Source organism: Amblyomma mixtum, chromosome 5, assembly GCF_055824585.1.
Source record: "Amblyomma mixtum isolate Tamu chromosome 5, ASM5582458v1, whole genome shotgun sequence".
NCBI lineage: Eukaryota > Metazoa > Arthropoda > Arachnida > Ixodida > Ixodidae > Amblyomma > Amblyomma mixtum.
In genome coordinates, this window is record NC_143016.1 from 195115869 (window position 1) to 195143050 (window position 27182).

General features: G+C 50.7%; 1 protein-coding gene and 1 pseudogene across 1 annotated transcript in view; both read right to left on the reverse strand.

Moving 5' to 3' along the window:
* Positions 1-13081, reverse strand: part of LOC149345332 (phospholipid-transporting ATPase ABCA3-like) — a 190424-nt gene extending 177343 nt beyond the window's left edge. Inside the window, exons 1-2 of the mRNA XM_089547410.1 lie at positions 13027-13081; positions 9794-9864 (exon numbers count right to left, since the gene is read on the reverse strand). Of these exons, the coding sequence (XP_089403536.1) occupies positions 9794-9864; positions 13027-13081 (126 nt within the window). The remainder of the gene's footprint in view (positions 1-9793; positions 9865-13026) is intronic.
* A 7751-nt stretch (positions 13082-20832) lies between these two features.
* LOC149345334 (uncharacterized) overlaps positions 20833-27182 on the reverse strand; it is a 50279-nt pseudogene continuing 43929 nt past the window's right edge.

Genomic DNA, 27182 nt, shown 5'->3' on the forward strand with positions numbered 1-27182 from the left:
TTCGGAAGGGCCATGGTCTAGACGACATTCAAAATGCCTTTTTAAAGCGTTACGCGCTCCAGATCTCGGAGCATTTGGCTAAACTATTCACTTTATCTCTACAAACCAGTGAGTTGCCAGAAGATTGGAAGAAGGCTCGTGTTGTGCCGATTCATAAAAAAGGTGACAAGTTACTCGTGACTAATTACCGACCGGTATCAATTATCTCTACGTCCTGTAAGCTTCTAGAGCACATCGTGGCCCACTTTATAATTGACTTTTTAAATGAAAGAAACATTCTGTAACCTTTTCAGCACGGATTCAGGAAGGGAATGTCGACCATCACTCAACTAGTTACAACTATTGATGATTTTCTTAGAGTGCTGGACAACTCGGGACAGATCGATGTTCTTTTTTTGGATATGGCGAAAGCTTTTGATAAGATACCACATTCAAAGCTCCTTTATAAACTGCAGTTACTTGGTATTCCGTTGTATCTTATTGAATGGGTCAGAGCTTACTTAAGCGGTAGAACTCAGTGTGTTGATGTGAATGGTACTCTTTCTGAATCGCTTCCTGTTACTTCCGGTGTTCCTCATGGCAATGTGTTAGGACCTTTGTTGTTTTTAATATATATAAATGATTTAATAGATACCATTCCTCCGTCTGTGTCAATAAGGTTGTTCGCGGATGACTGCGCTGTATATAAAGAAATAACCTCAATTGCAGATCATCAATTGCTTCAAGATTCTTTGCTCAAAATATGTCACTGGTGTGAAGAATGGAACATGGATTTAAACATTGATAAGAGTGCGCTTCTCCGAGTTACTAGAAAAAAAGATGTTAGTAATTACCAATATTGCCTTCACCACAGTCACATCCCAGAGGTCTCACAGTACAAATATCTAGGAATTACTCTTAACAACCGATTAACCTGAGGCACTCATATTTCTGAGATCTGTTCAGCCGCTTTTTCACAGCTTTGTTTCTTGAGACGCAAATTAAAACACACTCCTAGAAGTATTAAGCTTTTGGCTTACAAAACTTTTGTCAGGTCCAAACTTGAGTACTCTTCTGAAATTTGGGACCCGCACACCAAGAAACATATTTATCAACTACAGCTCATCCAAAGGAAGGCAGTACGTTTCATTTTTAATAAATATAGAAGGTCTGACTCCCCAACACAGCTCATGAAAGACAATAGCATTCCGTTGCTTCGTACACGCAGAAAACATAACCGCATTTCTTTCCTCCATAAAATTATCTCAGGCAAGCTTAGCATTTCTCCCACTTCATTCATCAATCACTCCACTGCTCGAAGGACCCGCCATACTAGGGAGCACTCCTTACAGCCTCTTTTCGCTAAAACAAACTCAGTTAAGCACAGTTTCTTCCCTCAAACAATACCAGATTGGAACGCACTCCCTGAATCGATTTTTAACTCTCCTGACGTAGAACAAGCGCTAAAAATATTTTTTCTTCAGTAAAAAGGAAGTGACTCTCCTGTATTCAATTTTAAGCATGTATTTCTCTTTGTCGTTGCTATGTTCATCTTTAAGTTTCATTTTTGCTGTGTGTCACATGAAATGTTTTCACGTGGTGTTGTGATTTGTGTTTTCTCATGCCCCTCCTAATTGGGCCAACGCTGGCCTGCAGTATATTGAAATAAATAAATAAAATAAATAAATAATTCAAGTACATTAATTGACTATGCGCTTAGTAACATCACTTGTAACAGATGGGCTGGAACTTATCTAAAACCAATAGCTGATCGCATACCCGTATTGGTTTTTATTAAAATCCAAGGAAAAGTAAGACCGAAAACTAATGGCCGTGAATCAAAGAAAACGATTGACTGTCGATTGCTCCATGAGCTCCTACAGCAAAAAACTTCTTAGATACCTATAGTGACATAAACAACGAATACACAAACTTCTTCACCATTATTGAGGAAGCAATTTTTAATAGTACCAAATGGAAGGCCTCGAGTAAATATAATACACCCATATGCCCATGGATGACTACGGAAATCTTGGGCGTACTAAAGGAGAACGAAAAATAGCTTGATAAATGGAAACGTATTAAAACTGATACTTATTTAAAGCAATTTAAGCGTTTCAGAAACCTGTCAGTATCACTAGTTCGAGAATGGAAACAATACTATCATTTCTTATTCATAACGCTCATGGTAATACAAATAAAATCTGGAACATCGTAACAGGCGCAGTAGGGCTCCGTTCAGACGAACGTATGCTGCCTGATTTTATTGATCAAACAACATCAGAGAAGTTTAATGCATATTTTGTAAATATTGGACCACAACTAGCGGCCCAACAACCACCAGTTACTGAATCCATGCAGTCAATGAAATCGCTTGTGAATACTTTTTGTTATTGAGGATATTACAGTGGACGAAATAAAAGCAGTAGTTAAACAGTTAAGAACCAGCAAGGCAGCAGGGCTTGGTCAAATTGCGGTAAAGCTGGTTAAGGACAATATAGACATATCAGCAGACCTCTTCCATCCATTCAATCGCTCCCTTGAATGCGAAATTAATCCTTCTGAACTAAAGTTATGTAGTGTAGCAGCCGCGCTCTCTCACTGTGATGAACTGTGGTAGTGAAAGACGACGACGATCTTTAGTTGTGAAGCTCGCTCGCAGCCGGAACGTTTGGCTGAACCTTTGGTGAACGTTGCAGAGCGACCTAGGTTCTGCTGAGTCACAACCCCCATCCTACATTTGGTGGAGGCTGCTGTACGATCCCCCTCTCGTCCTCATCGTGGAGCTCCGTAGCCGCACCTTACCTTCGCCGCCAGTTATGCCTGAAGTCACCAGCCAGACAGCCCCCATCCGTCGGCTACCATCCTCTGTTCTGGCGGGCTCCGGCAGCGAGATCCCAGCGTCTTCAGGGGTGCCGACGACCACGATGTTGACGACTGGTTGGCGACTTACGAGCGCGTCAGCGCCCACAAGTGGGACGATGGCACCAAGCTTGGTAACGTACTATTATATCTCAGCGACGTTTCCAACTTGTGGTTCCGCAACCACGAGGCCGACTTGCCTACCTGGTCGTCCTTTAAAACCAGCTTCTCAGAGGTATTCGACCGCCCAGCTGTGCGCAAACTGCGCGCCGAACAACGCCTCCGCGCTCGCGCTCAGCCCGCCACGGAAACCTTCACCAGTAACATAGAAGATGTTCTAGACCTGTGCAAACGCATCAATCCATCCATGCCGGACGCCGAGAAAATTAGTAACATCTTGAAGGGCATCTTAGACGACGCGTTCCAAATGTTGCTCGCCAGGAATCCACAAACAGTGGTGGATGTCATTCAGCTTTGTCAGAGCTATGACGTCCTCAGGAAGCAGAGGAATTCTACTCGCCCACCTGGCGTGCTCGACGAGACCCTTCCTGCGCCGGCGGTCTGCAGTCTGGTCTCTGACTCGGCCTCCCTGCTTCCCCAGATCAAGGCCTTCATACGGGAAGAGGTGGCCCGCCAACTGCCCCTCCTGCCTGTGTCTGGCGACCATGCGCCAGCCCTCGATCCCGCACTGCGACGCACCATCCAAGAGCAGGTCGCCGACGTTTTGCCCTCTAGCTCTCGGCTTCCGCCTGTGGCTGCCCCCCTCACCTACGCTGAGGTTGCCGCCAGACCCCGACGCCACGACGCCTCAACTCAACTCAACTCAACCATCCGTCGCCCCGCTACCACCTCCGCCGGCACCTATCCGTCGTCGCCTGCCGCCTCGCCGTGCCGTCATGAACCCATGGCGCACCCACGACAACCGCCCCATATGCTACGCCTGTGGCTTGCCGGGCCACGCCGCCGGGCTTTGTCGCCAACACACGCCGAGGTTCAGGGACGAGGCAAGCCCATTCCACTACTACCCTGAGCCTCCTTCGCTACCAGTTCCCTCCGGTACCACTGCGGACTCCTTCCATCATGACCGCTCTTCATATTCTTCACGCCTGTCGCCTTCTCCCCGTCGCCGATCTATCTCTCCCATGCGCCGGCGATCACCCTCTCGTCCGGAGGAAAACTAACAGCCGCAGTTCCGGAGGCAAGAACTGCGACTCCGTCGAACTGCCCAAGTCCTCCGTCTTCACCAGCCAATGTTATCGAAGTATTTGTTGATGGCGTCGCCGTTCTCGCCCTTGTAGACACGGGCGATGCTGTATCCGTTATTAGCGCAGCCCTTTGCCGTAGACTCCGTAAACTGACGACGCCTGTTTCGAACTTTTGCCTCCGCACTGCAAGCTCGCACCGCATTCAACCTCTAGCATCATGTACAGCTCGCCTTGTTATCCGGGATGTTGTGCATATCGCCGAGTTTTTCGTGCTGTCCTCCTGTTCTCATGACGTCATTCTGGGCTGTGACTTTCTAACCCTTCATCATGCGATCATCGACTGTGCCCGTGCCAGCATTGAACTGTCTCCGCTCTACGCTACTTTGCCGTGCGACACCTCTCCCTGCCTCGGTAAAATGCTGGTCGCTGCAGATACTGACATCCTTGCCTTCTCTGCAGCCCTGGTTCCCCTCACTTGCGCCTGCGATCCTGATTCGACTGTTCTCTTTACTCCGACCGATGCTGTTGCCCGTCGCCACTGTTTCCTCCTTCCGTTCGCTCTTCTGACTGTCTGCGATGGCCACAGCGCAATCTATGTCACGAACCCTTTTTTTTTTGTCCATTAACGCTTATCCGCGGCGAATGCCTGGGACATATAGAATCAGTCGATCACGCTCTTCCATACTCCGTCTCTGAAGAACCTGCCCCTCTCCAGATAGATGCCATTGGTTCGCCTCCTGCTGCGCCAAACCAAGACACCGTTTCTGTTTTTCCCGCTCTATCTACGCCAGCCTTTCGCCGCACCAACGTGATCAGCTCGTCGCATTACTTCAACGTTTCCGTACGTCCTTCGACTTCCCGCACAGCTCTCTTGGCCGCACATCCGTCGTCACGCACAGCATTGACACCGGAACGCATGCCCCTTTGCGCCAGCGTCCTTATCGCGTGTCGGCCCCTGAACGCACCGTCATTACCAAGGAATGCAAGAGCGGGGCGGGCTAGTTGGTGCTTCATACTGATCAATTCGCGCTACAAGGAACATACACACGGAAACACAAACGGATGTTCCTTGTAGCGCGAATTGATCAGTACCAAGGAAGTGGCCGACATGCTTCAGCGCGGCGTCATCCAGCCTTCTCACAGCCCCTGGGCCTGTCCCGTTGTCGTGCGGAAGAAGGACGGATCCATCCGCTTTTGCGTTGATTGCCGTCGCCTCAACAAGATTACGCGCGAAAGGATGTGTATCCACTTCCACGTATTGATGATGCCCTCGGCTACCTGCAAGGCGCAGAATTCTTTTCCTCATTGGACCTCCGCTCCGGTTACTGGCAGGTGCCCATGGCTGCTGCTGATTGGCCAAAGACGGCCTTTGTTACGCCCAACGGCCTCTACGAATTTAAAGTCATGCCGTTCGGCTTGTGCAATGCGCCGGCCGCATTCGAGCGCATGATGGACACAGTTCTCAGCGGACTCAAGTGGCACACGTGTCTGTGCTATCTGGACGATATCGTCGTCTTTTCTCGAGACTTTTCGTCCCACCTGGTCCGCCTCGAGCGTGTCCTGCAATGTTTGACCGACGCCGGCCTGCAACTGAATTTGAAGAAATGCCGCTTCGCAGCCCGGCGGCTTACCATCTTGGGCCATGTCGTCTCCAGACAAGGCGTCCTTCCCGATCCTGCAAAACTGCGCGCAGTCGCCGAGTTCCCCCGGCCCACTTCCTTGAAAGAGCTGCGGAGCTTCATCGGGCTGTGCTCATATTTTCGCCGCTTCGTGCGCAATTTCGCTTCCATCCTGTCTCCCCAGACTGATCTGCTTGCCGGCGACGCCAGCCTCTCGTCTTGGACACCAGACTGTGACGCGGCGTTCACCACGCTTCGGCGCCTGCTTGTGTCCCCTCCGATCCTCCGCCATTTCGACCCCAGCCTGCACACTGAAATTCACACTGACGCCAGCGGCGTGGGCCTCGGCGCCGTGCTGGCTCAGCGGAAGCCCGGCTGCGCCGACCATGTTGTTGCGTATGCCAGCCGCACTTTGACAATGGCCGAGCGCAATTATTCCGTGACAGAAAAGGAGTGCTTGGCAATAATTTGGGCCATTGGAAAGTTCCGACCTTACCTATACGGTCGCCCATTCTCTGTCGTTACCGACCACCATGCTCTCTGCTGGCTGTCGTCCCTCAAAGACCCCTCAGGCCGTCTTGCTCGTTGGGCGTTGCGCTTACAAGAATACGACATTGAAGTAATCTATCGATCTGGCCGTAAGCATTCTGATGCCGACGCACTATCGCGGTCCCCTCTACCTCGTGACCTAGACTCCACATCTTCCGCCACCACTGATGCCTCCTCCCTTGATATTGCCGACATGCCGTTTGAACAACAACGGGACCCCTGGATCGCTTCCCTCCTCGCTCTCCTGTCTACACCATCTCAGCGACCTGCGGCCCGCACTCTCCGTCGTCAAGCCCGCCACTTCGCAATACGGGAGGGCCTCCTTTAACGCTGCAACTACCTCCCTGACGGGCGCAAATGGATCCTTGTCATTCATCGGCACCTACGTTCTGACATATGCGCCTCTTTCCACTCCGACCCCCAGTGTGCTCACGCCGGTGTGGTGAAGACCTACACGCGCCTTCGACTCCGCTTCTACTGGCGGGGAATGTACCGTTTCATCCGACAGTACGTTCGCTCCTGCCCGGAATGCCAACGCCACAAAATCCCTTCTCGCCGTTCTATTGCTCCGATGCAGCCCTTGCCCTGCCCCACGCGCCCATTCGACCGCGTTGGCATCGATCTCTACGGGCCCCTTCCCATCACTCCGGCCGGGCACCGCTGGGTCATAGTGGCAGTCGATCACCTTACCCGCTACGTCGAAACGGCATCCTTGCCATCCGCGTCTGCGCCCGACGTTGCGTCTTTCATCCTGCATCATCTCGTTCTACGTCATGGTTCCCCTCAGGAGCTTCTGAGCGACCGCGGCCGTGTCTTCCTCTCAGACACCGTCGAAGCCCTACTTCGCCAATGCCGCATTGTTCACCGCTCTACAACGGCCTACCACCCGCAAACGAACGGCATTACTGAACGTTTCAATCGAACATTGACCGACATGATCGCCAAGTATGTTGCCTCGGACCACTCAAACTGGGACCGCATTCTCCCATTAGTGACATATGCGTACAACACTGCCACACAGAGCACAACTGGCTTCTCTCCGTTCTTTCACCTTTACGGCCGCGAGCCTACCTGTGCCATGGATACCGTGCTTCCGTATCGTCCTGATGTTTCCGAGTCTCTTACCCTTTGTCAAGCAGCGACCTATGCTGAAGAATGCCGCCAGCTTGCCCGCTCTTTTAACACGCAAGATCAGAATCGCCAGAAGTACCTTCGCGCCCCTACCAGTCCGCTTCCGTCCTATACCCCAGACTCGCTCGTGTGGCTTTGGGTTCCCTCAACCAGTCCCGGTCTCTCCACTAAACTCATCTCAAAGTACCACGGCCCGTACCGTGTCGTCTGCCAGTCCTCTCCAGTCAACTACATTATTGAACCGCTTTCGCCGCCTCAAGATGCGCGCCGTCGTGGCCGTGAAACAGTGCACGTTGACCGTCTCAAGCCGTACTACGACCCGCCTACCGTGTGTGCGCCCTAAGTCGGCAGGATGCCTCCTTTTTCGCCGGGAGGTAATTGTAGTGTAGCAGCCGCGCTCTCTCACTGTGATGAACTGTGGTAGTGAAAGACGACGACGATTCTTAGGTGTGAAGCTCGCTCGCAGCCCGAACGTTTGGCTGAACCTTTGGTGAACGTTGCAGAGCGACCTAGGTTCTGCTGAGACACAACCCCCATCCTACAGTTAGCAAAAGTTGTTTCAATTTTTAAAGACGGAGATCGCTCTAATCCGTCAAGTTATGGGCCAATATCAATTATTAGTGTAATCAACACAGTTCTTGAAAAGGTTCTCTGTACGCACATAAATAATTTCCTATCCAAATACAGCATCCTGAGTCTCCACCAACACGGTTTCCGACGTCATAAATCTGCATCTATCGCTGTTCTTGCTCTTACATAAATGCTAAATACAGTTCTCCGCCAGAATAAAATTGCTGTCGTGGTGCATCTCGATATAAAAAAGGCCTTCGACACAGTTCACCACCAGGTATTACTAAGCAAAATTAACAATAACGGGTTGACGGGTAAAATCCTGAACCTAATTCAAAGCTAGCTCAGTGACCGTCAACAGCATACAGTAATAAAAAAAAATTACCTCTCGGTATCAAACTATTTCAAATGGCGTGTCACAAGGTTCAGTTCTTGTGCCCGCATTCTTCTCACGTTACATAAATGATTTTCCTGCATTCTTAAAGTACAGTCAACCATTATTGTATGCCGACGACACCACTCTTGTGTTTACTGGAGAGAATTTGCATGAAATTCAAGATAAAATCTCTGCTGAGTTAGAAAAAGTTTTACGTTGTTCACATCTAATCAATTGACCTTAAATATTATTAAGACGAAGTACACAATTTTTCAGTCCAGAAAAAAACAATTCAATATTGAAGAACAGAATATATCATTACGCGGAACAAAACTACAAGTTGTCGCCCACAAGTATTTAGGTGTATCTTTTGACTCTGACATGGATTGGAAAACTCATATTACACATCTTTGTTCCAAGCTGGAATACAGATGCTTCGTTTTACTTAAGTCTTGTGAATGTTTACAGCACCCCATCGTACGCATTCTTTACGTCTTTATTCAGTCACCTCCGTTACTGCGTTGAGCAATAGGGAAACACCTTTGTCTATGTTCCGTCTACAAAAACGCGCATTAAGAATTACATCGTTTTTAAGGAGCTCTTAATGTATAATGTACCTGTACAATTCTCATCTTCTGCCACTAAATGAACTGTACGAATTCAAAATTGCTCCGATCGTTCACAGGATCATAGTAACTAATGATCCACTCCTCATCACTTTGTTTAAAATTCCGTTACTAAACAGAAGAGCTGCCACGAACCAAAATTTTAATCTACCTCCATGCCAGAACCTGTACGGAAAAAAGCTCGTAGTATTTAACGGCGCTCTTATTTGGAATTTTTTCCCTAAACATAAAACAAACCCCTAATTTTACTCCTGCTTTAAAGAGGTGCTTTTTTCAGAAATATTGTGGATGATAAGTGACTTTACATTCATTTCTTGTATAAAGTGTACATGTTATGAATTATTGTGTTATGGATTGTATTTCTTGTTTCATTTGTTGTGCGCGCTGAATTTATTTCATATCCTATGCTGATTATGGACCTGTTACTAGCCATTGGCTGTGGGTCCATCAATGTTTGTTTGCATTTCGCATGATATGCAATAAATAATGAATGAATGAATGAATTAATGAATGAAAAGTTTCAGTTACTAAGTGAACTTATGTGGAACCTGATTAGAGTGTACGGGCCAGGTGTCACATTCCGTACCACTTCGGGTCCACCTGTTTCACTCACTGCCAACAATATCAGTTAACTAGAAGAACAAATGACCATGAACAGGTCTAATCAGCTTATAGGAGTGGCTCCCCACGCCAGAAAGAAGCCAACCTCCGGAGCAAAGATGGGACGCCAGGGGACCCCTAATTTGCGAGTGACCTGTCCACCGTGCGAATCGGCTCTAAGCTGAACTCCTAAGCTATAACTTCTGCAAATCACACTCCTTCTGGGAAAGGACATGTCACTGCAGCGGCGAGGAGCAGCAAGGGACGCGAACATACCGCATACGCCCCCTTCTTCTGAGCCTCCAAGTAGGCGTAGTCAAGCCTTGCTTGCACATCCAGCGTGTCATCTGCAAGGGGAAAGGAGGCTCAGCGTAAGCAGTGCACTTCTGCTGAGCTCGCAACGACGCTCGTCTTAGATAACTTCGGTGCAGCGTAATTCAGAAAACGTTCTGTTAATCGTGTCGAAGATTTTGCAGGTATATCTTCATGCAGTTCACGCAAAGCTGTAACCCGCCTAATCAATAATACAACACCAAGGCTAGGCAGGAAACTGCCGTACACTCGGCGCTGCTTTTGAGTCCGCGTCCGTATTCTAGAGCGGCATCAAAATGGAATGCACATGTAGCGAGGTTTGGAGGCAGAGGGTAGCATGATGTTACAAAATAACAAGAAAAATTTTAATAACATGCTCGACTCTCAATGTGCGATTATAGTAAGATGTATAATTAAGTAATTTTCAGCGAATTGTTTTATTTTTCCTAATTTATGAGCGTGCGCCACGGCGGTGGCTTTCGATCGAGACGGAACGCTGGAAGAAATTGAATAAAATTCAAATTATTTAGCATTTCTCTCATTACAGAAACAAACGCAAAGGTAAGAACAAAAATCTGCTACAGGAGCCCCTTGACAAGGTTCTTACCCTGTCTCCTGGCAACGGATCTTTCATGCCTACAGTAAAACTGATGCTGTAAATGGAACAATTTCGCAGCAAGAAACATACCTTAAGAACAATGTGATGCAGCAAAAAGAGACAAAAAATACAATGCAATCCAATACAAAGTTTATTAATAGACTGCCTCAGAGATTACTGAAATTAGGACGTACGAATTCAAGACAATAAAAAAAGCAACAGGCAAGGGCAATCGCTGATGACGTGCACTTTCAACGACATGTAAAATCAAATGTACCATCCCTGCCCAAAGATACCAGACCGCGAGGCTGGCCCTCTGTCACCCAACTTCACGCACTTTTAGCGTGAGTTCCCAGACACCCATAGAGCGTGTGGGGGTAGCGGTCTCGTACTCTAATAAGGAGATGCCTTCGACTCAGCGTGGCAAACTCAGCGGAGACCAGCTACAAAGTGACAAGAGGCTTCTGGTCGTCTGGTGCCCAGCTGCTCGCCGGTCGCAAGCCAGAGAATGGGTCGGAGCCAAAGGTTCACAATCAAAGCAAAGTTTATACAGCAATGAGACGATACAGAGGATTGAACATTCACTAGTACAAACACATACAATGTGATTAACAAAACAATGCAACTCGTGCAAAGTTACACTGAAGGAAGAATATAATACAAAAGGGATATTGCGCCTAAAGTGCATTAACACAAGAGAGAGAGGTAAACAAACAAACGCAAATTGTTCACAGGACAGTGCGACAGTCCGACGATCACAGGTCCACATGCCGTCCCGCAGACTGGCGGGCGCTGCTTCGTTGGTCTGTGACTGGGCGAGTGGTGTTTTCCCGGGAGCCAAGCGGGCGCGCTTCAATGAAGCTTAAACGGCAGCTCGAGCTAAACTGACAGCGGTCAACGCCCTTCTTATATAGGCTTGGTCCGCGTCTGTTTGTTCTACGCGCCAGAGTAGGCGCGCACATACACACAGTATCGGCCGTGCAGTCTCCTTTTCCTTCTTGCGCCGGCCGCGCGTCCACAATGGTCAAAAGCCGCGAGTCGCTTCGAGGAGCATCTTGAAGGTTCTGGCTTGGCGCCGCCGCCGATGTGCAAGTGAAGAGGAGGGGGACATGTCTTAGCGCACGCAAGATAACGCCCTCTCCGTCAACATCGCGTAGAAACGACTCCGACATTCTAGAAAAATCGACGTCGTGGCTGACTCATTCCCTCCGGCGAGCAGTGGTGGAGGGGGCAGCCACACATACACAAGGCTAGTAGCTCTCCAGGGGTTTTCTTCTCCCCCGTTTTACGACCCTCGCTGACGAGACACGCCCGCGCGGCGCTGTTTTTGTTTCTTTGTTTCAAAAATGCGCCGAATTTTGTGACACCCTCCCCAGCCGCATGGCGGAGGCACTGCCAGAAGGTCGCAAAAGGTGAGGGATAAACGTGCATCTCACTCCGCACAGGCTCAGTGGACAAGGAGCGCCATAAGTGCCCCAACATGAAAGATCACTTATGGGCACGTTGTGGCCTTCAAAGAAAAATTTTTAAGCCCACTTAGTGGAAGATCGTTCACCACCAACAGTAAGGCGGTCCTCCAGAAAGAGGCGCCAACCAAACTGGCTGCATTACGATCAGAACTTCAACAAAGTGAATCGATAACATGTTTCAAAAAACTAATGTAGAGCAACATGTGTCGTACATGATACGCAGGCACTGTGTGTACCAGCCACGTTCCGTATCGCCCGCTACCGATGACGCAGACACGTGCCTTCTTCGGGGAGCCTGTATAAAAACGAACCGCTACCATCAATAAACATCCATTCTGTTCTGGCATGTCCTGACTGTTAAACTGGTAGGCCTTGGTGGCCCGGAGTCCAGAATAAGTAGCGGAGCATAGGATCTCGGTCCCATGCCGCGTTGGAAAGTTCTCGATAAGCTGTGAGGGAGACCCAATACACCTCGAAATTTCGACAAGGTCCTTGCGAGTCGGTCAGGATATATTGCGCCTGAGGGTTAGAGGCAAGTATGTGGGCATGAGAGTATGAGAGAGTGAGTATGTGGCATGGGAGGTCAAATGTAATGCGGATAATGATTAATACATTGGTCATATTAAGGTTTTTCCCGTTCAGAGGACCTATGATTGCGTGCTGCCACGCGCCTAATTAGTGAAGCTACCTGTTTAGTCTGCCTTTGCAAGAACTGAAGGGTGGCCGTTGCATCAAGAGTGTTGTTAATTAGAATGCCGAGAATCTTCACGTGGTGAGACAAAATTGGCACTGGATTTCCATACATGTGTAGTTCAATGGGGGGGGGGGGGGGCGGTCACTGGGGAGGGGTTCCAGCTGCAATAGTTCCGATTTAGAGAGCAATGGAGGCCTGTGTTTGCTAAATGTGTGGCGGTGATGTCTATGCCAGATTGCAAGATACCTGGTCTGTTCGAACGGATCCGCCTGTTGCCCAGAGGGTTATATCATCTGCGTATATGCCTGTGCGGAGCCCTAGGATAGCAGCAAGGGCCTTTGCCTGCGGCGCTAGGGCAGTGTTAAAGAATAACGGTGATAGGACCGCCCCTTGGGTTCCCCGGTTAGGCATGTGTTGCTGGTGTATGACCGCTGACCCTTGTATGACCCTTGTAGCGGTGCAGGCCGGCCAGTCCGTATAGAAGACGCCATGTTTGCTAGTGCGCTAGAGTACTGCGCCCGAGTTCCCAGGTTTGATACCGGCTACGGCGGCTGCGCTTCGATGAATCCGGGACGCAGAGGCGCCCGTATGCGGTGCGATGTCAGCGCATGCGAAGATCTCCAGATGGTCGACTACTACCTGGTCATTATGGTGCATTAGGGGGCTCAAGGACTTCCCGACTTAGTTGCAGGAGGAGAGCCTGTGCGGATATGTGTGGGCGGAATGCGAACATTGTGCTCGCAGAAACATGTTTGTGTTCATGATATGCACATAATCGATCCTGCACCTTCGTCTCCATTAGTTTGAACACACAGGAGGTAAGAGAGATGGGGCGGAGGTTACCTGTGTCAGTTGGTTTGCCTGCTTTAGAAATAAAGGTTACGTAATGACAGGGTAGTAGTCAGCTTACATCTTGAAGGGGCATTTGGCAATGTAACACACGAGATCAAGCTCACTAACCTAACCCAGACCGACTGTGACCTCAAAACATTCTGATAGATACGCCAATTTCTAACCGATCGTAAATCCTGCATCCGCATCCAAGAAGGAGAGTATGTTCCTTACCTACTTGCACGCAAGGAACCTCCCCAAGTCTTCAGTCTGCCTATGATGCACCTGGCGACCCAGCTGGGTGGTGTCGCCGGCATGCAGCACACCCCATACGCCGATGACATCACCCTGTAGGCCTCGCAGGGCAGCACAGGAGCCATTGAAACCACCCTACAAACAGCGCCAACAAGCGGCGACGATAGTAGACAGCTGCAGCTGCGGTCTTCAATGTTCCCCTCAAAAATAAGAATTTGTAACCTCCGCCCCTCGCAGAAGTGCTCAACTAAAATATCACTTTCTCTTGAGAGTAGTCCCATACGCGAATGTGATCAGATACGGGTACTCAGACTCTGCATCCACAAACGCAGACGGCCAGAAACCACATAGGCCACACTCCGTAAGGTGGGGCCCAGGTGGGCCCTTGGGGTAGTGAATACTTTCCGGGAGCTCCGGGAGGCGCACCTTACAAACCAGTACACGCGCTTGTCGCTAACGGAGTAGGGTGGTGGTGGTGAAAAACATTTTTATCGACCATTAAACTATAACAGAGGTGATTGGGGTAGGGCCCTATTGGCCCCTTCCCCTCAAAATACTAGATGGAGCCCCTATTCCGGGGACCCATTCGCAAGCAACGCCGCCCGCGCCCGTTGAAATAAAGCCTTGTTAGCCTTGAGGGCTTGACAGTCGAGCAGCGCTGTTTCCCGGTCATCTCTGGTGGGGTGTGGGGGGGATACAAGCCCCATCAAAGGATGTATTGAAACGCTTAAACACCCCGGACGCAGTACAGTGTTGGTGAGAATTTTGATAAGGAGGTGCTCATCACCGCGATCCAGTCCCTTAAAAGGGCCTGGGTAACGCCGGTGCTCCTCCTTGTAGTAATCGGTGATGTGTACGAATGTAAGCGCCAGACTGTCTGATTGGGAGTAGGCTTCCAAGGACAGGGAGCCCGGGCAGAGAGTGCGTGGACGGCCTTCGACCTGTTCGTTTCCATGGAGGCCCAGTTGACCGGAGGACAAAGTTAGGTTATGCGGAGTTGAAGCTTCGTATCGGCCGCTAGACTGCAGTATGCGCCGGGCAAATGGGGGAGCACATCCCAACTCACAGTTCCGACAGGCCCCTCGCGAGTCGGTTATTATGCGTTTCGAATTCGGATTATTGAGAGCCAGGGCAATGGCAAATCTCCTCCGCGTGTGTTGCGCTGTATGCTTTGAAAGTGAGCCCGCTAAATATGTTTGTGTTGTGTACGACAGCGGCCGTGTACTACCCCTCGTGGTGTGAGCCGACAACGTCCACGTAATACGCGTGTTGTTGGTGGCCATAGTGTCACGTAGTGGTGACTGCAGTCCGGCGAACAGAAAAACAGCGAGAATGTCTTCGAAACGAAACTCTTTATTTGGGCTGACTTGCGCCAGCAAAGAACTGAATCACTCGGCGGCGGCGTAGCAACTAGCGTGCTGGGCGGTCTTCGAACAGAATGCCCGCCGATGTCGGCCGTGCTCTTTTTAAAGCTGATAGTGAAACTTCGTGATAAAGCTTGGTAAGTTACTAGAACATTCTGGCACATTCTGGCTCTGCCTGGATGCGATCAATCGAGATAATTCTAGGCGCGCATAGCGTCACAAACGAAGCGATAAAGCGCCGTGCCGGCAGCCTTGAAGCATGGAGAAATAAACACAACAAACAAACGCTACAAAGAATCGCGGCATTACTCTCCTCTCAAAGAAGGTTTGGTTTGGTTTGGTTTATGGGGTTTAACGTCCCAAAGCGACTAAGGCTATGAGAGACGCCGTAGTGGAGGGCTCCGGAAATAAAGAGCATCGACTCGACGCTTTAGAACATAATGCGGCTATAAACAATGAAAATGGATTGCGCAAAAATGGATTGCGCAAAATGGATTGCGCAAAACCCCGAATGAGGAAACACAGAGTCCTTTAGCGTGCATGATAGGGCTTTAGGCGAACGACTGGCGGCGTGGCTGGGATGCAGTCATTTGATCAGGGACGACTTCATAGCCCAATTCACCAGGCCGACGAAGAACCTTGTACGGGCCGAAATAGCGGCACAAAAGGTTTTCACTCAATCCTCGGCGGCGAATGGGCGCCCAAACCGAGACTCGGTCAGGTGGCTTGTATTCCGCGTTGCGACTTCGTAGGTTGTAGCGTGCGGCGTCGGTCCGCCGCTGGCCTTTGATCCTTAATCGGGCAAGTCTTCGGGCTTCTTCTGCGCGTTGTAGGTAGGCGGCGACGTCGATTTTATCTCCCTCCGTAACGTTCGGCAGCATGGCGTCCAGCGTGGTCGTGGCCTCTCTGCCATGGACGAGCCTAAAAGGCGTCATCTGGGTGGTCTCCTGCACTGCGGTGTTGTAGGCAAAGACCACGTAAGGCACGATGACGTCCCAGGTCTTGTGTTCGGCATCGACATACATGGCGAGCATATCGGCGATGGCTTTGTTGAGGCACTCGGTTAGTCCGTTGGTCTGTGGGTGGTATGCAGTTGTTCTCCGGTGGCTCGTTTGGCTGTAATGGAGGGTGGCTTGCGTCAGTTCCGGAGTGAATGCTGTTCCTCTGTCAGTGATGAGCACATCGGGGGCGCCGTGTCTCAGAAGAATGTTCTCCACGAAACATTTGGCGACTTCTCCTGCTGTTCCCTTCGGTAGGGCTTTTGCCTCGGCGTAGCGGGTCAGGTAGTCGGTCGCTATAATGATCCACTTATTTTCAGATGTTGATTTCGGGAAAGGGCCAAGAAAGTCCATGCCGATCTGCTGAAAGGGCCTTGAAGGGGGTTCAATGGGGTTCAGAAATCCTGCTGGTCGGCTTGGACGGGTCTTTTGTCGCTGACAATCTCGGAAGGTTTTCACATAATGTGCGACATCGGCAGACAGTCGGGGCCAGTAATACTTGTCTTGAATACGGCGGAGGGTGCGAGAAAACCCGAGATGGCCAGCTGTCGGCTCGTCGTGTGAGGCCTGAAGAACTTCTCCGCGCAGACTTACAGGTACAACAAGGAGGTAGGCTGTCCTGTTCGCTGCAAAGTTTTTCTTCACGAGGACATCGTTCTCTAAACAGAACGAAGACAATCCTCGCTTGAACGAGGCGGGGGTGAAAAAACCTTGCCTTCCAAGTATTCGATGAGGCATTTTATGTCGGGGTCCGAGCGTTGCTGTTGTGCAAAACAGCTGGAGCTGATGGGTCCCAGGAACGCGTCCTCATCGTCGTCCGGCGGCGGTGCATCTACAGGGGCTCATGACAGGCAGTCGGCGTCAGAGTGCTTGCGTCCGCACATGTAAACGACGGTTACATCAAACTCCAGGAGCCGCAGGCTCCATCGAGCGCGGCGGCCGGTGGGGTCTTTCAAAATGGCGAGCCAGCACAGTACGTGGTGATCGCTGACCACTTTGAACGGTCGTCCGTACAGGTAGGGGCGGAATTTGGACGTAGCCCAGATGATGGAAAGGCACTCCTCCTCAACTGTCGAATAATTAGCTTCGGCTTTGGACAAGGAACGGCTAGCGTACGCGATGACCTCCACTCCGTCAATTTTCTGAACGAGGACAGCGCCTGGGGCCACACTACTTGCGTCGGTATGAATTTCAGTCTCGGCGTTTTCATCGAAGTGCGCGAGGATCAGTAGGGACTGTAAACGACGCTGAAGTTCCTTGAAGGCTTTCACTTGCGGCGCTTCCCATTTAAATGGCACGTCTGCCTTTGTCAGGTGGGTCAGTGGCTCGGCGATGCGCGAAAGGCTCTTCACAAATCGTCGGTAGTATACGAGCACAGCCCCAGAAATCTGCGCACTGCTTTACTGTCGGCCGGTGGCGAAAACATTGCGATAGCAGCTGTTTTCTGCGGGTCTGGGCATACATCCTCCTTGCTAACAATGTGGCCCAGAAACAGCAGCTCTTCATAGGCAAAGTGGCACTTCTCTGCTTTCAAGGTTAGCCCAGACGATTTGATTGCGTCTAGTACTGTTCGAAGCCTTCTTAGGTGTTCCTCAAACTTAAAGGCGAAGACAACCACGTCATCTAAATATACCAGACAAATCTGCCACTTCAGGCCTGCCAGCACTGTGTCGATTACTCGCTGAAATGTGGCTGGTGCGGAACAGAGGCCAAACGTCATCACCTTGAACTCGAAGAGGCCATCTGGAGTGATGAATGCGGTCTTCTCGCGATCTCTTTCATCGACCTCAATTCGCCGGTAGCCGCTCTTGAGGTCCATCGATGAGAAATACCTGGCGTTGCAGAGCCGGTCCAGTGTGTCTTCGATGCGAGGGAGGGAGTAGACGTCCTTTTTTGTGATGCTGTTCAGGCGCCGGTAATCAACGCAGAATCGAAGTGCACCGTCTTTCTTTCTCACTAGAACAACAGGTGCCGTCCAGGGGCTCTTGGAAGGCTGAATAACGTAGTCGCGCAGCATTTCTTCCACTTGATCTCTGATGGCTTGTCGTTCTCGCGGCGACACTCAGTAGAGGCTCTGGCGGAGAGGTCGGGCGTGCTGGTCGGTTATAATGCGATGCTTGGCAATCGGCGTTTGTCGGACCTTCAGCGATGACGAAAAGCACTCGCTGTAGCTTCGAAGGAGATTCCGGATCTGGTCTTGTCTCTTCCGGGGCAGGGCTGGGTTTATGTCGAAAGTGGGCGAGTTCTCTTCGTCAGGCGAATCTTGTACGGATGGGTCGGAGAGCGCGAAGAATTCTCGTACATCGGATATTTCGTCGAGGAATGCAATCGTCGTTCCTCTGTTAACGTGCCGGTATTCTTCGCTAAAGTTAGTCAGCAGTACTTCGGCTTGGCCTTTGCGGAAATGTGCGATGCCTCTTGCGATACCGATTCCTCCCGCTCGATAATTGCTTCAGTGTTGTTCGCTTCTGTGGCGCCTACGGTGACGATCACGCTTGAGCGGGGTGGGACACTCACTTGTTCCTCCAGGACACTAAGCGCAGCGTGATGTTCCGGAGTTCTCGTCGACGGGATGCCCTCGTCCGTGGAAAGTGTGATCATCTTGGATCGCAGGTCGATGATCGCTTGGTGCTCATTAAGGAAATCCATGCCCAAGATCACTTCGCGGGAATATTGCCGTATCACTACGAAGGTCTCGGGATAGGTATGTCCCTTGAGAGTAACTCGTGCTGTGCATCGTCCTGATGGCGTAATGAGGTCGCCCCCTGCGGTGCGAATTTGTGGGCCGTCCCAAGCGGTCGTTACTTTCCTCAGCTGCGCAGCGAACGGTCCGTTCATCACCGAATAATCGGCTCCTGTGTCGACTAGAGCGGTGACTTTCCGGCCGTCGATAACGACTTCTAAGTCGGATGTCCTGGCTCTGGAGTTGAACGTCATCCTCGGCATCGGGTCTCGGCTTCGTCGGGTATATGAATCGTGGTTGGGGCGTGTGGTCGAAGCTTTGCTTAATGGCGGCGTCGTTTTGAAGGTGGTTCGCGTCGTGGTCGAGGTTGTCTTTGTATGCGGCGTCGGCGTAGTGGGTGCGGCGTCTTCATACGGCGTGGTCGCTGGAGGATATTCGTCGTTTCCTCGGCAAGCAACCTGACCACCACAGGTTGCTTTGTTCAGTTTCCCCTACGGGGGCTAGGGGGCCTTCAACGGACAGCCGCGGCGTAGCTGCGGCCCGGTGGTGCAAAACGTGCGGTGCACGGTGACGGGGAGCGGGAAAATCGGCTTGACGACACGTACTCCCCTCTGCGCAGGTAGTCGTCGATTTCCCGTGGTCGCTGGCCAGGGAATGGTCGTGGGACGTCGATGGCGGAACCTCGCATGCCGATACGTCTGTACGGGCAGTTTCGAAGTATACGGTCTGTTGGAAAAGTATCCGACTTTATTTTTTTTTACGAACACCTGATGAATTTGAAACAAGCACGCTTGCATCAGCCTACCTTGAACCTTCGTGCGCATGCACAAATTTTTTCTCGCCTGCCGATAGCGTCAGTCGCTGGCACGCAGCGTTTGAGTGAGGCAGTGCGCAGTGCTCCCGTCGGTTTTTTATTGCAAGGAAAACGACCGAGCGACAGGAGCAGCGCTACTGCATCAAATTTTGCCAGAAACTGGGCGACAGCCAAGTGGAAACCATTCGGAATATTCAGACGGCTTTCGGTGACACACAGATTAGGCAGTGGTACAATTGGTTTAAAGACGGCCGCACATCGGTGCTGAGCGAGCCACGCTCCGGTCGGCCATCAACATGCCGAAATGACCAGGTCATTGCCGAAGTGAACGCTGTGGTGACGCGGGACCAGCGTGCGACTATCCGAGAAATTGTGGAAGAGGTGGACATCACCAATTTTTCTGCACATTCCATTATCACCGAAAATTTGGCCATGGAGAGAGTTGCGGCGAAATTCGCGCCGAAGCTGGTCACGGTGCAGCAAAAGCAACTTCGTGTTGAAGTCTCACAGGATATGCTGGATTCCATAAACAGTGACCCCGACTTCATCAACACCATAATCGCTGGTGACGAGTCTTGGGTGTACGGGTACGACCCGGAAACCAAATCCCAGTCGTCACAGTGGAAGCATTCCAAGTCACGAAGACGAAAGAAGGCCCGCCAAGTGCGCAGCAATGTACGAGTGATGCTGACTGCTTTCTTTGACTCCCTCTGTGTGGCACACCACGCGTACGCACCCCACAAAGTAAACATTGACCAAAAGAATACAGGGATGTCCTCCGTCGCCTGCGTGGTGGTGCGCGGCGCAAGAGGCCGAAGTTGAGGTCAATAGGAAATTGGCGCATCCATCACGACAATCCTCCCGCACATTCCTCGCACTAAATTCACACTTTTTTCGCGAAAAACCAGACTGCTGTAGTTCAACAGACTCCTTACTCTCCTGATATGGCCTCCTGTGACTTCTGGCTGTTTCCCAAAATCAAGAGGCCAATCAAAGGAGCGCGATTTCAGACAAGAGAGGACATTATGGCTGCAACGACAGCTGAGCTAAACTCCATTCCGAAAGGGGCCTTTTCGGAATACTTCCAACAATGGCAGCACCACTGGGAGAAGTATGTGGAGTCCCAAGGAGACTACTTTGAAGGTGATTAGGTTTCCAACGCTCCAGTTATGCCAGTTTTTTTTCTTCGGCAAAAGGTCGGATACTTTTCTAACAGACCTCGTATGACCGGCTTCGCCGCAATGGAAGCAGAGTGGGCGGTTGTTGGAAGTCCTCCAGGCGTCGCACTTCCTGGGGCTTAGGCGTCGTTCGTAGGATGCGCGGGCGAGGGCAGGGGAACGGCGTTCGCGAACAGCTGGTTCACGTCGAAGAGGCGGACTTCGGCTGTCGCGTTGGGGCTGAAGACTGTGTAGTGCAGCGGCGTAGGTTAAGGCTGGAGCTTCAGCAGGAGGCGGAGATGACGGGGTGCCCAGCGCACGCTGCACTTCTTCACGTACAATTTCCTCAAGGGTCGCGACTTGAGGCTGGTTGGAAGATGGTAGCAGGCGACGCAGCTCTTCCACTACAGTTTCGCGGATAACATCCGGCAGGTTGCCCCCGAATGCTGTGCCATCCCAGCGGGCAGTCGAGGTCACTTGGGGCTGTCGAGGAAAATGACGGGCTCGTGCTTCCAAGGTTCTCTCAATGGCGGCTGCTTCAGTGGTGAATTCCGCGACCGTCGTCGGCGGGTTGCGTGTCAGACTGCCGAAAAGTACGTCTTTAGCACCACGCATCAAAAGCTCCGCCTTCTTCTCCGTCATGTCAGGATCGACACGTTGAAAAAGGCGCTTCATGTCTTCTACGTACGCGGTCACAGTCTCATTCGGGTGTTGGATGCGTGATTCTAGAAGCAGCTGAGCTCTTTCTTTGCATACGACGCTAGTAAACGTACCCAGCAGCTGCTTCTTGAAGGTCGCCCAGGTCGTGAGAGAAAATTCGTGGTTTTCAAACCACGTTCTGGCAGGGCCGTCCAATGCAAAGTAAACGTTTCGGAACTTAGAGCTGTCGTCCCAGGCGTTCAGTGCTGCCACACGGTCGTACATGTCCATCCAGTCTTCTACATCTTCGTGTGGTTCTCCACGAAACATCGGTGGCTCCCGGGGCTGGCGAAGCACGACAGGCGTTTGCTGTGCACCAGGTTCCATCGTGAGGGGCATAGCAGGGTAGCAGGTCCGCAGCTCTACCAGATGTCACGTAGTGGTGACTACAGTCCGGCGAACAGAAAAACAGCGAGAATGTCTTCGAAACGAAACTCTTTATTTGGGCTGACTTGAGCCCGCAAAGAACTGAATCACTCGGCGGCGGCGTAGCAACTAGCGTGCTCGGCGGTCGTCGAACAGAATGCCCGCCGCTGTCGGCCTTTTTAAAGCTGTTAGCGAATCTTCGAGATAACACTTGGGAAGTTACTAGAACATTTGGCACATTCTGGCTCTGCCTGGATGCGATCAATCGAGATAATTCTAGGCGCGTCTTGCGTCACAAACGAAGCGATAGAGCGGCGTGCCGGCAGCCTTGAAGCATGGAGAAATAAACACAACAAACAAACGCTACAAATATTCGCGGCAATAGTATCGTGCCAACGCTTATGCGTGCGCCTGGCGACGACCGCTGTGGTCTTCTCTCGACATTTTGCGGGGAAGTCACCGAACACGGAGGGCACGTCTACAAGGTTCTGGCACTGTCTCCCTTTCCTCAATGTTGTAGTCGTGCTTGATGTATAGCAGGTCCAATAGGCGCCGACCCGACGAGGTCTTCGCAAAACGCGTGTATTGGTTGACAAACTGGGCTTCTCGAAGGTGCCGCAACGTATTCATCTCGCCTAGGGCCAGAAGCTTCAGTTTGGACGTGGCGACCGTGAGGTTGAGAGCCCGCTTATTATTTTCTGGTGAATTACCTCCAGTTGGTCATCATCGTCTTTGCGCACGTTGAAGTAGGGGATTCTACTTGCAACAAAAGCACGGGCAAGCGGAAGTTCATCCTTGCTCGGTAATGAGCCCCACTTGTTGGAGACCCGGTGGATCATGCGGCACACCTGGTGTCCCACCATGCGAAATTTGGCAAGCGTGGTATCGGCCCTGCGTTGGTAGCGTATCAAGAGGCCAAGGACGCGGATCTCATTGGCCGCCCGGATCGGTCCACAGGGTAGACCGATGCGAAGCGTAGTTGTGTCCCGAGGGAGGGACGTACGTGCAAAAATTTCACATTTACCTGGGGCGCGCTGGAGTCTGCACAGGTCACGCAGTCGTCGACTATGGTTGCCGCTGCTTGCAGTAAGGCTTTCATGTGGCCCAGGTTACCTTGCGTGGCCCGGATTGTAATATCATCTACATAAAGAGCATGATGTATACCGGTCATTGAAGACAATCTGAAGGGAAGACGAAGCACTGCCAAATTGAAGAGGACGGGAGAGAGGACCGCGCCTCGAGATGTTCCAGTCAAGCCGATGGTGTAAGGCCCGTGTGAAGTTCGCTGAGCATTCTTATGCGCCATTCAGTCTCCAGCAAAGGAGTACGGCGCGAGGTAGTTAGTTTGAGATGTGCACCTGTCCCCGTTCGAAGGCTTACCGAATTCGTGGAACCGCAGACGCACTTCGGGGACTCGGTGGCTGCTCTATTTTTGGCGGCGGCACCACCGCCAGAACGCTCGTTCCTTCTCCGTCTTGCCTTCCCACCACAGATATCTTCCCAGCGGGCAGTCTTGTGCAGTGTTCAGTGTTTTAATGCCTGCAGGCGTCATTTTTCTGGCCAGTGAACGTTTTTTTTTTTTTTTTTGTGCCTTCTTGTTTTCCTACGTGTGAGTCATTCGCTCTGCTCATACACATAGCTTGTTGTGAGGAACCAGGAGTACGGTGGCTGATCGAATTGCTCGTTCGAGCTTTGGGTACCGAAAAAAGTAGCCTGCTTTAGCTAGAGTTGCCACTCAGCGCTTTACTCCTCAACGACAGCTTTCTTCTATTTTTTTTTTTTTTTACAAAGAACCTTAAGTGATTGTTCCCGAGGCATACGTGCGTCCCGTATGCACGTGTGCGGAAAAGAAAACGTAAAGGAAGGCAGAGGTTCGGAATGCAGTGAATTCAGTGCTGTTTGTAACTGTGCTCGGTACCCTTCCTTTTACAAGTATTTGGTTAGCCGATATCCTTTCCCTCGTTTTTGATCAGCTGACGGAAACTTTATTCTCCTTTCCCTAACCATGGGTTGGAGAGAGGTGTCGCCTGATTTATAATTGGTTGCTGTCCCCGCCAAGGGCGGATACACAGGGCATAAATCTAAGCGCTCTTGGTTAAGCCGGGAATGAATTCGTCTAATCAATGGTTTAGTCATGCTGTAAGTAGTTTTCGCCTTTCTCGTTTCTTCTTGTTTATTTATGTGTAAGTAAATAATTAACCTTCTTTTCCGGCCGTCGGGTTATGTGAATGTTTGCGAGTCCGAACCATCAATCCATCAAGAAACCCGATTTCATCATCACCAAGTGTTTCCTCACATCGCCACGTGGAGGGTCAACTCAACTCGCGTGTTTCGCATCTTGTATGAGTATATATTGTCTCGTAGTCGTGACTGCAGTCCGGCGAACAGATATTAGTGTGGGCTTAAAAATAAATAAGATAAAAGTGCCCTGAGGAACACAGCGAGAATGTCTTCGAAACGAAACTCTTTATTCGGGCTGACTTGCGCCCGCAAAGAACTGAATCACTCGGAATGCCCGCCGCTGTCGGCCGTGCTCTTTTATTGCGAAGCAATACTACTTTCGCTACCACCTCAGCCCGTGCCGTGCCGCGGCCGCATAGCCACGCTTGACCTTTCGCGTGACCTCGCTGCGTGACGTCATACCATCTGTGTAAAAACGGGGCCCCATCTCACGCCGTCGCCTTGCGCGGCGCATAGCCACGGCCTGGCTCCTGCTCCTCTCACCAGGGACGCTGCGCGCTATGTGACGTCATACCATCTGTCTAAAAACGGGGCCCCATCTCACACCGTCGCCTTGCGCAGCACATAGCCACGGCCGTGGCCTGACTCCCGCTCCTCTCACCAGGGGCGCTGCGCGCTATGTGACGTCATACTATCTGCTCAAAAACGGGGCCCCAACTCACGCCGTTGCCATGCGCGGCGCATAGCCACGGCCGCGGCCTCACTGCGCTCTTCTCGTCAAGCCCATGAGATGCCGCCTCCAGCCTATACGCTTCGGCAGGTTGCAAAGAGAAAGCATCAGCGAGTTACGGAGACAGAAGAAAAACGAAAATAACGGCAGCAGAACCACGTATTGCTTCGCAATTACCAGGCTCAACCAAGCTAAGCCACAGCCAATTTTTTAAAGCTGATATCGAATATTCGAGATAAAGCTTAGGAAGTTACTAGAACCTTTTGGCGCAAACTAGAATCGGCTCCGTCCGGATGCGATCAATCGAGATAAATCTAGGCGCGTCTTGCGTCACAAACGAAGCGATAAAGCGGCGCGTCGGCAGCCTTGAAGCATGAACAAATAAACACAAAAAACGAACGCTACAAAACTTCGCGGCATTACTCCCCTCTCAAAGAAGCATCGACTCGATGCTTTAGAACATAATGCGGCTATAAACAATCAAAAACGGATCGTGCCAAAATAAACACCGAATGTGGAAACACGGCGTCCTCTAGCGTGCATGATAGGGCTTTAAGCGTACGACATGGACTACATATGGTCGTACGCGGCGTCGCTGGGATGCAGTCATTTGGTCAGGAACGACTTCATAGTCCAATTCACCTAGCCAGCGAGGAACCTTGTACGGGCCGCAACAGCGGCGCAAAAGCTTTTCACTCAATCCTCGGCGGCGAATGGGCGTCCAAACCCACACTCGGTCTCCTGGCTTGAATTCCGCATTGCGTCTTCGTAGGTTGTAGCGTCTGGCGTCGGTTGCTGCTGGTCTTTGATCTTTAATCGGGCAAGTCTTCGGGCTTCTTCTGCGCGTTGAAGGTAGGCGGCGACGTCGACGTTATCTTCCTCGGTAACGTTCGGCAGCATGGCGTCCAGCGTGGTCGTGGCCTCCCTGCCATGGACGAACCTAAAAGGAGTCATCTGGTGGTCTCTTGCACTGCGGTATTGTAGGCGAGGACTACGTAAGGCAAGATGACGTCCCAGGTCTTGTGTTCGGCATCGACATACATGGCGAGCATATCGGCGATGGTTTTGTTGAGGCGCTCGGTCAAACCGTCGGTCTACGGGTGGTATGCAGTTGTTCTCCGGTAGCTGGTTTGGCTGTAATGGAGAATGGCTTGCGTCAGTTCCGCCGTGAATGCTGTTCCTCTGTCAGTGATGTGCACATCGGGGGCGCCGTGTCGCAGAAGAATGTTCTCCACGAAAAATTTGGCGACTTCTGCTGCTGTTCCGTTCGGTAGGGCTTTTGCCTCGGCTTAGCGGGTCAGGTAGTCGGAGGCTAAAATGATCCACTTATTTCCAGATGTTGATTTCGGGAAAGGGCCAAGCAAGTCCATGCCGACCTGCTGAAAGGGCCTTCAGGGTGGTTCAATGGGGTTCAGAAATCCTGCTGGTCGGGTTGGAGGGGTCTTTCTTCGCTGACAATCTCGGCAGGTTTTTCACATAATGTGCGACATCGGCAGACAGTCGGGGCCAGTAATACTTGTCTTGAATGCCGCGGAGGGTGCGAGAAAACCTGAGATGTCCAGCTGTTGGCTCGTCGTGTGAGGCCAGAAGAACTTCTCAGCGGAGATTTACAGGTACAACAAGGAGGTAGGCTCTCTTGTTAGCTGCAAAATTGTTGTTCAATCAATCAATCAATCAATCAATCATTTTATTTCCTTAGAAAAGGAGGAGTATGGAACTAAAAGCTCGAACAGCTTGACGAGGTCCCGACCCCTTGTTAGTTGGCATGACAGCAGGATGACGGCCAGTCTTACACAAAAAAAATGAAAAAAATATCACAAAGCAACGGGTAATACAGAATGAAACAAGACGGCAATCAATCGGAGAAGCAACAAAAGGTAATACAGATAAATCAACACGCATAAGCAGCAGTGGTGAACAAAATTAGGCGAATAGGAAGGCATGGTTTAGTCTTGCAAATGAAGAAGTTGACAAAAATGTTTAATGCGACAGTTTCGGTTTCTGGAGGGATCAAAATTTTGTCGGTCTAGTAAGTTTAACAGCGAAGGTAATGTATAAGATAGAGATTGTTCATCATAGGAGGTTCTCGGTGTGTGTACAAACCACATTTCTTTATGTCGGGTCTGACGAATATTTGTGTTTTTTTGGAGTTTTGCCAGATGAATTATGTAATCAATGCCAAACTTTACAAAACCTTTGTAGCACAACATCAACCTGTAATTATAAGAACAAAACACAGGAGGAATTTCATATTTTGGAAAAAGTGGTTTTGTGGAGTATGTATAATGGACATCAGCTACGTAACGTACAGCTCTTTTTTGTAGCAAATGTAGTTTCTGCAAGTTTGTTACGCCAGTTGTGCCCCACACCATGATGCAATACTGCATGACAGATACCACCAGTGCATTGTACAACATTAATTTTACCTTGGTCGGGAGAATGCGACGCAGACGAGCAATGACACCAATGGCAGATGACAATTTTCATTGTAGGTGATCAACATGCTCATTCCAG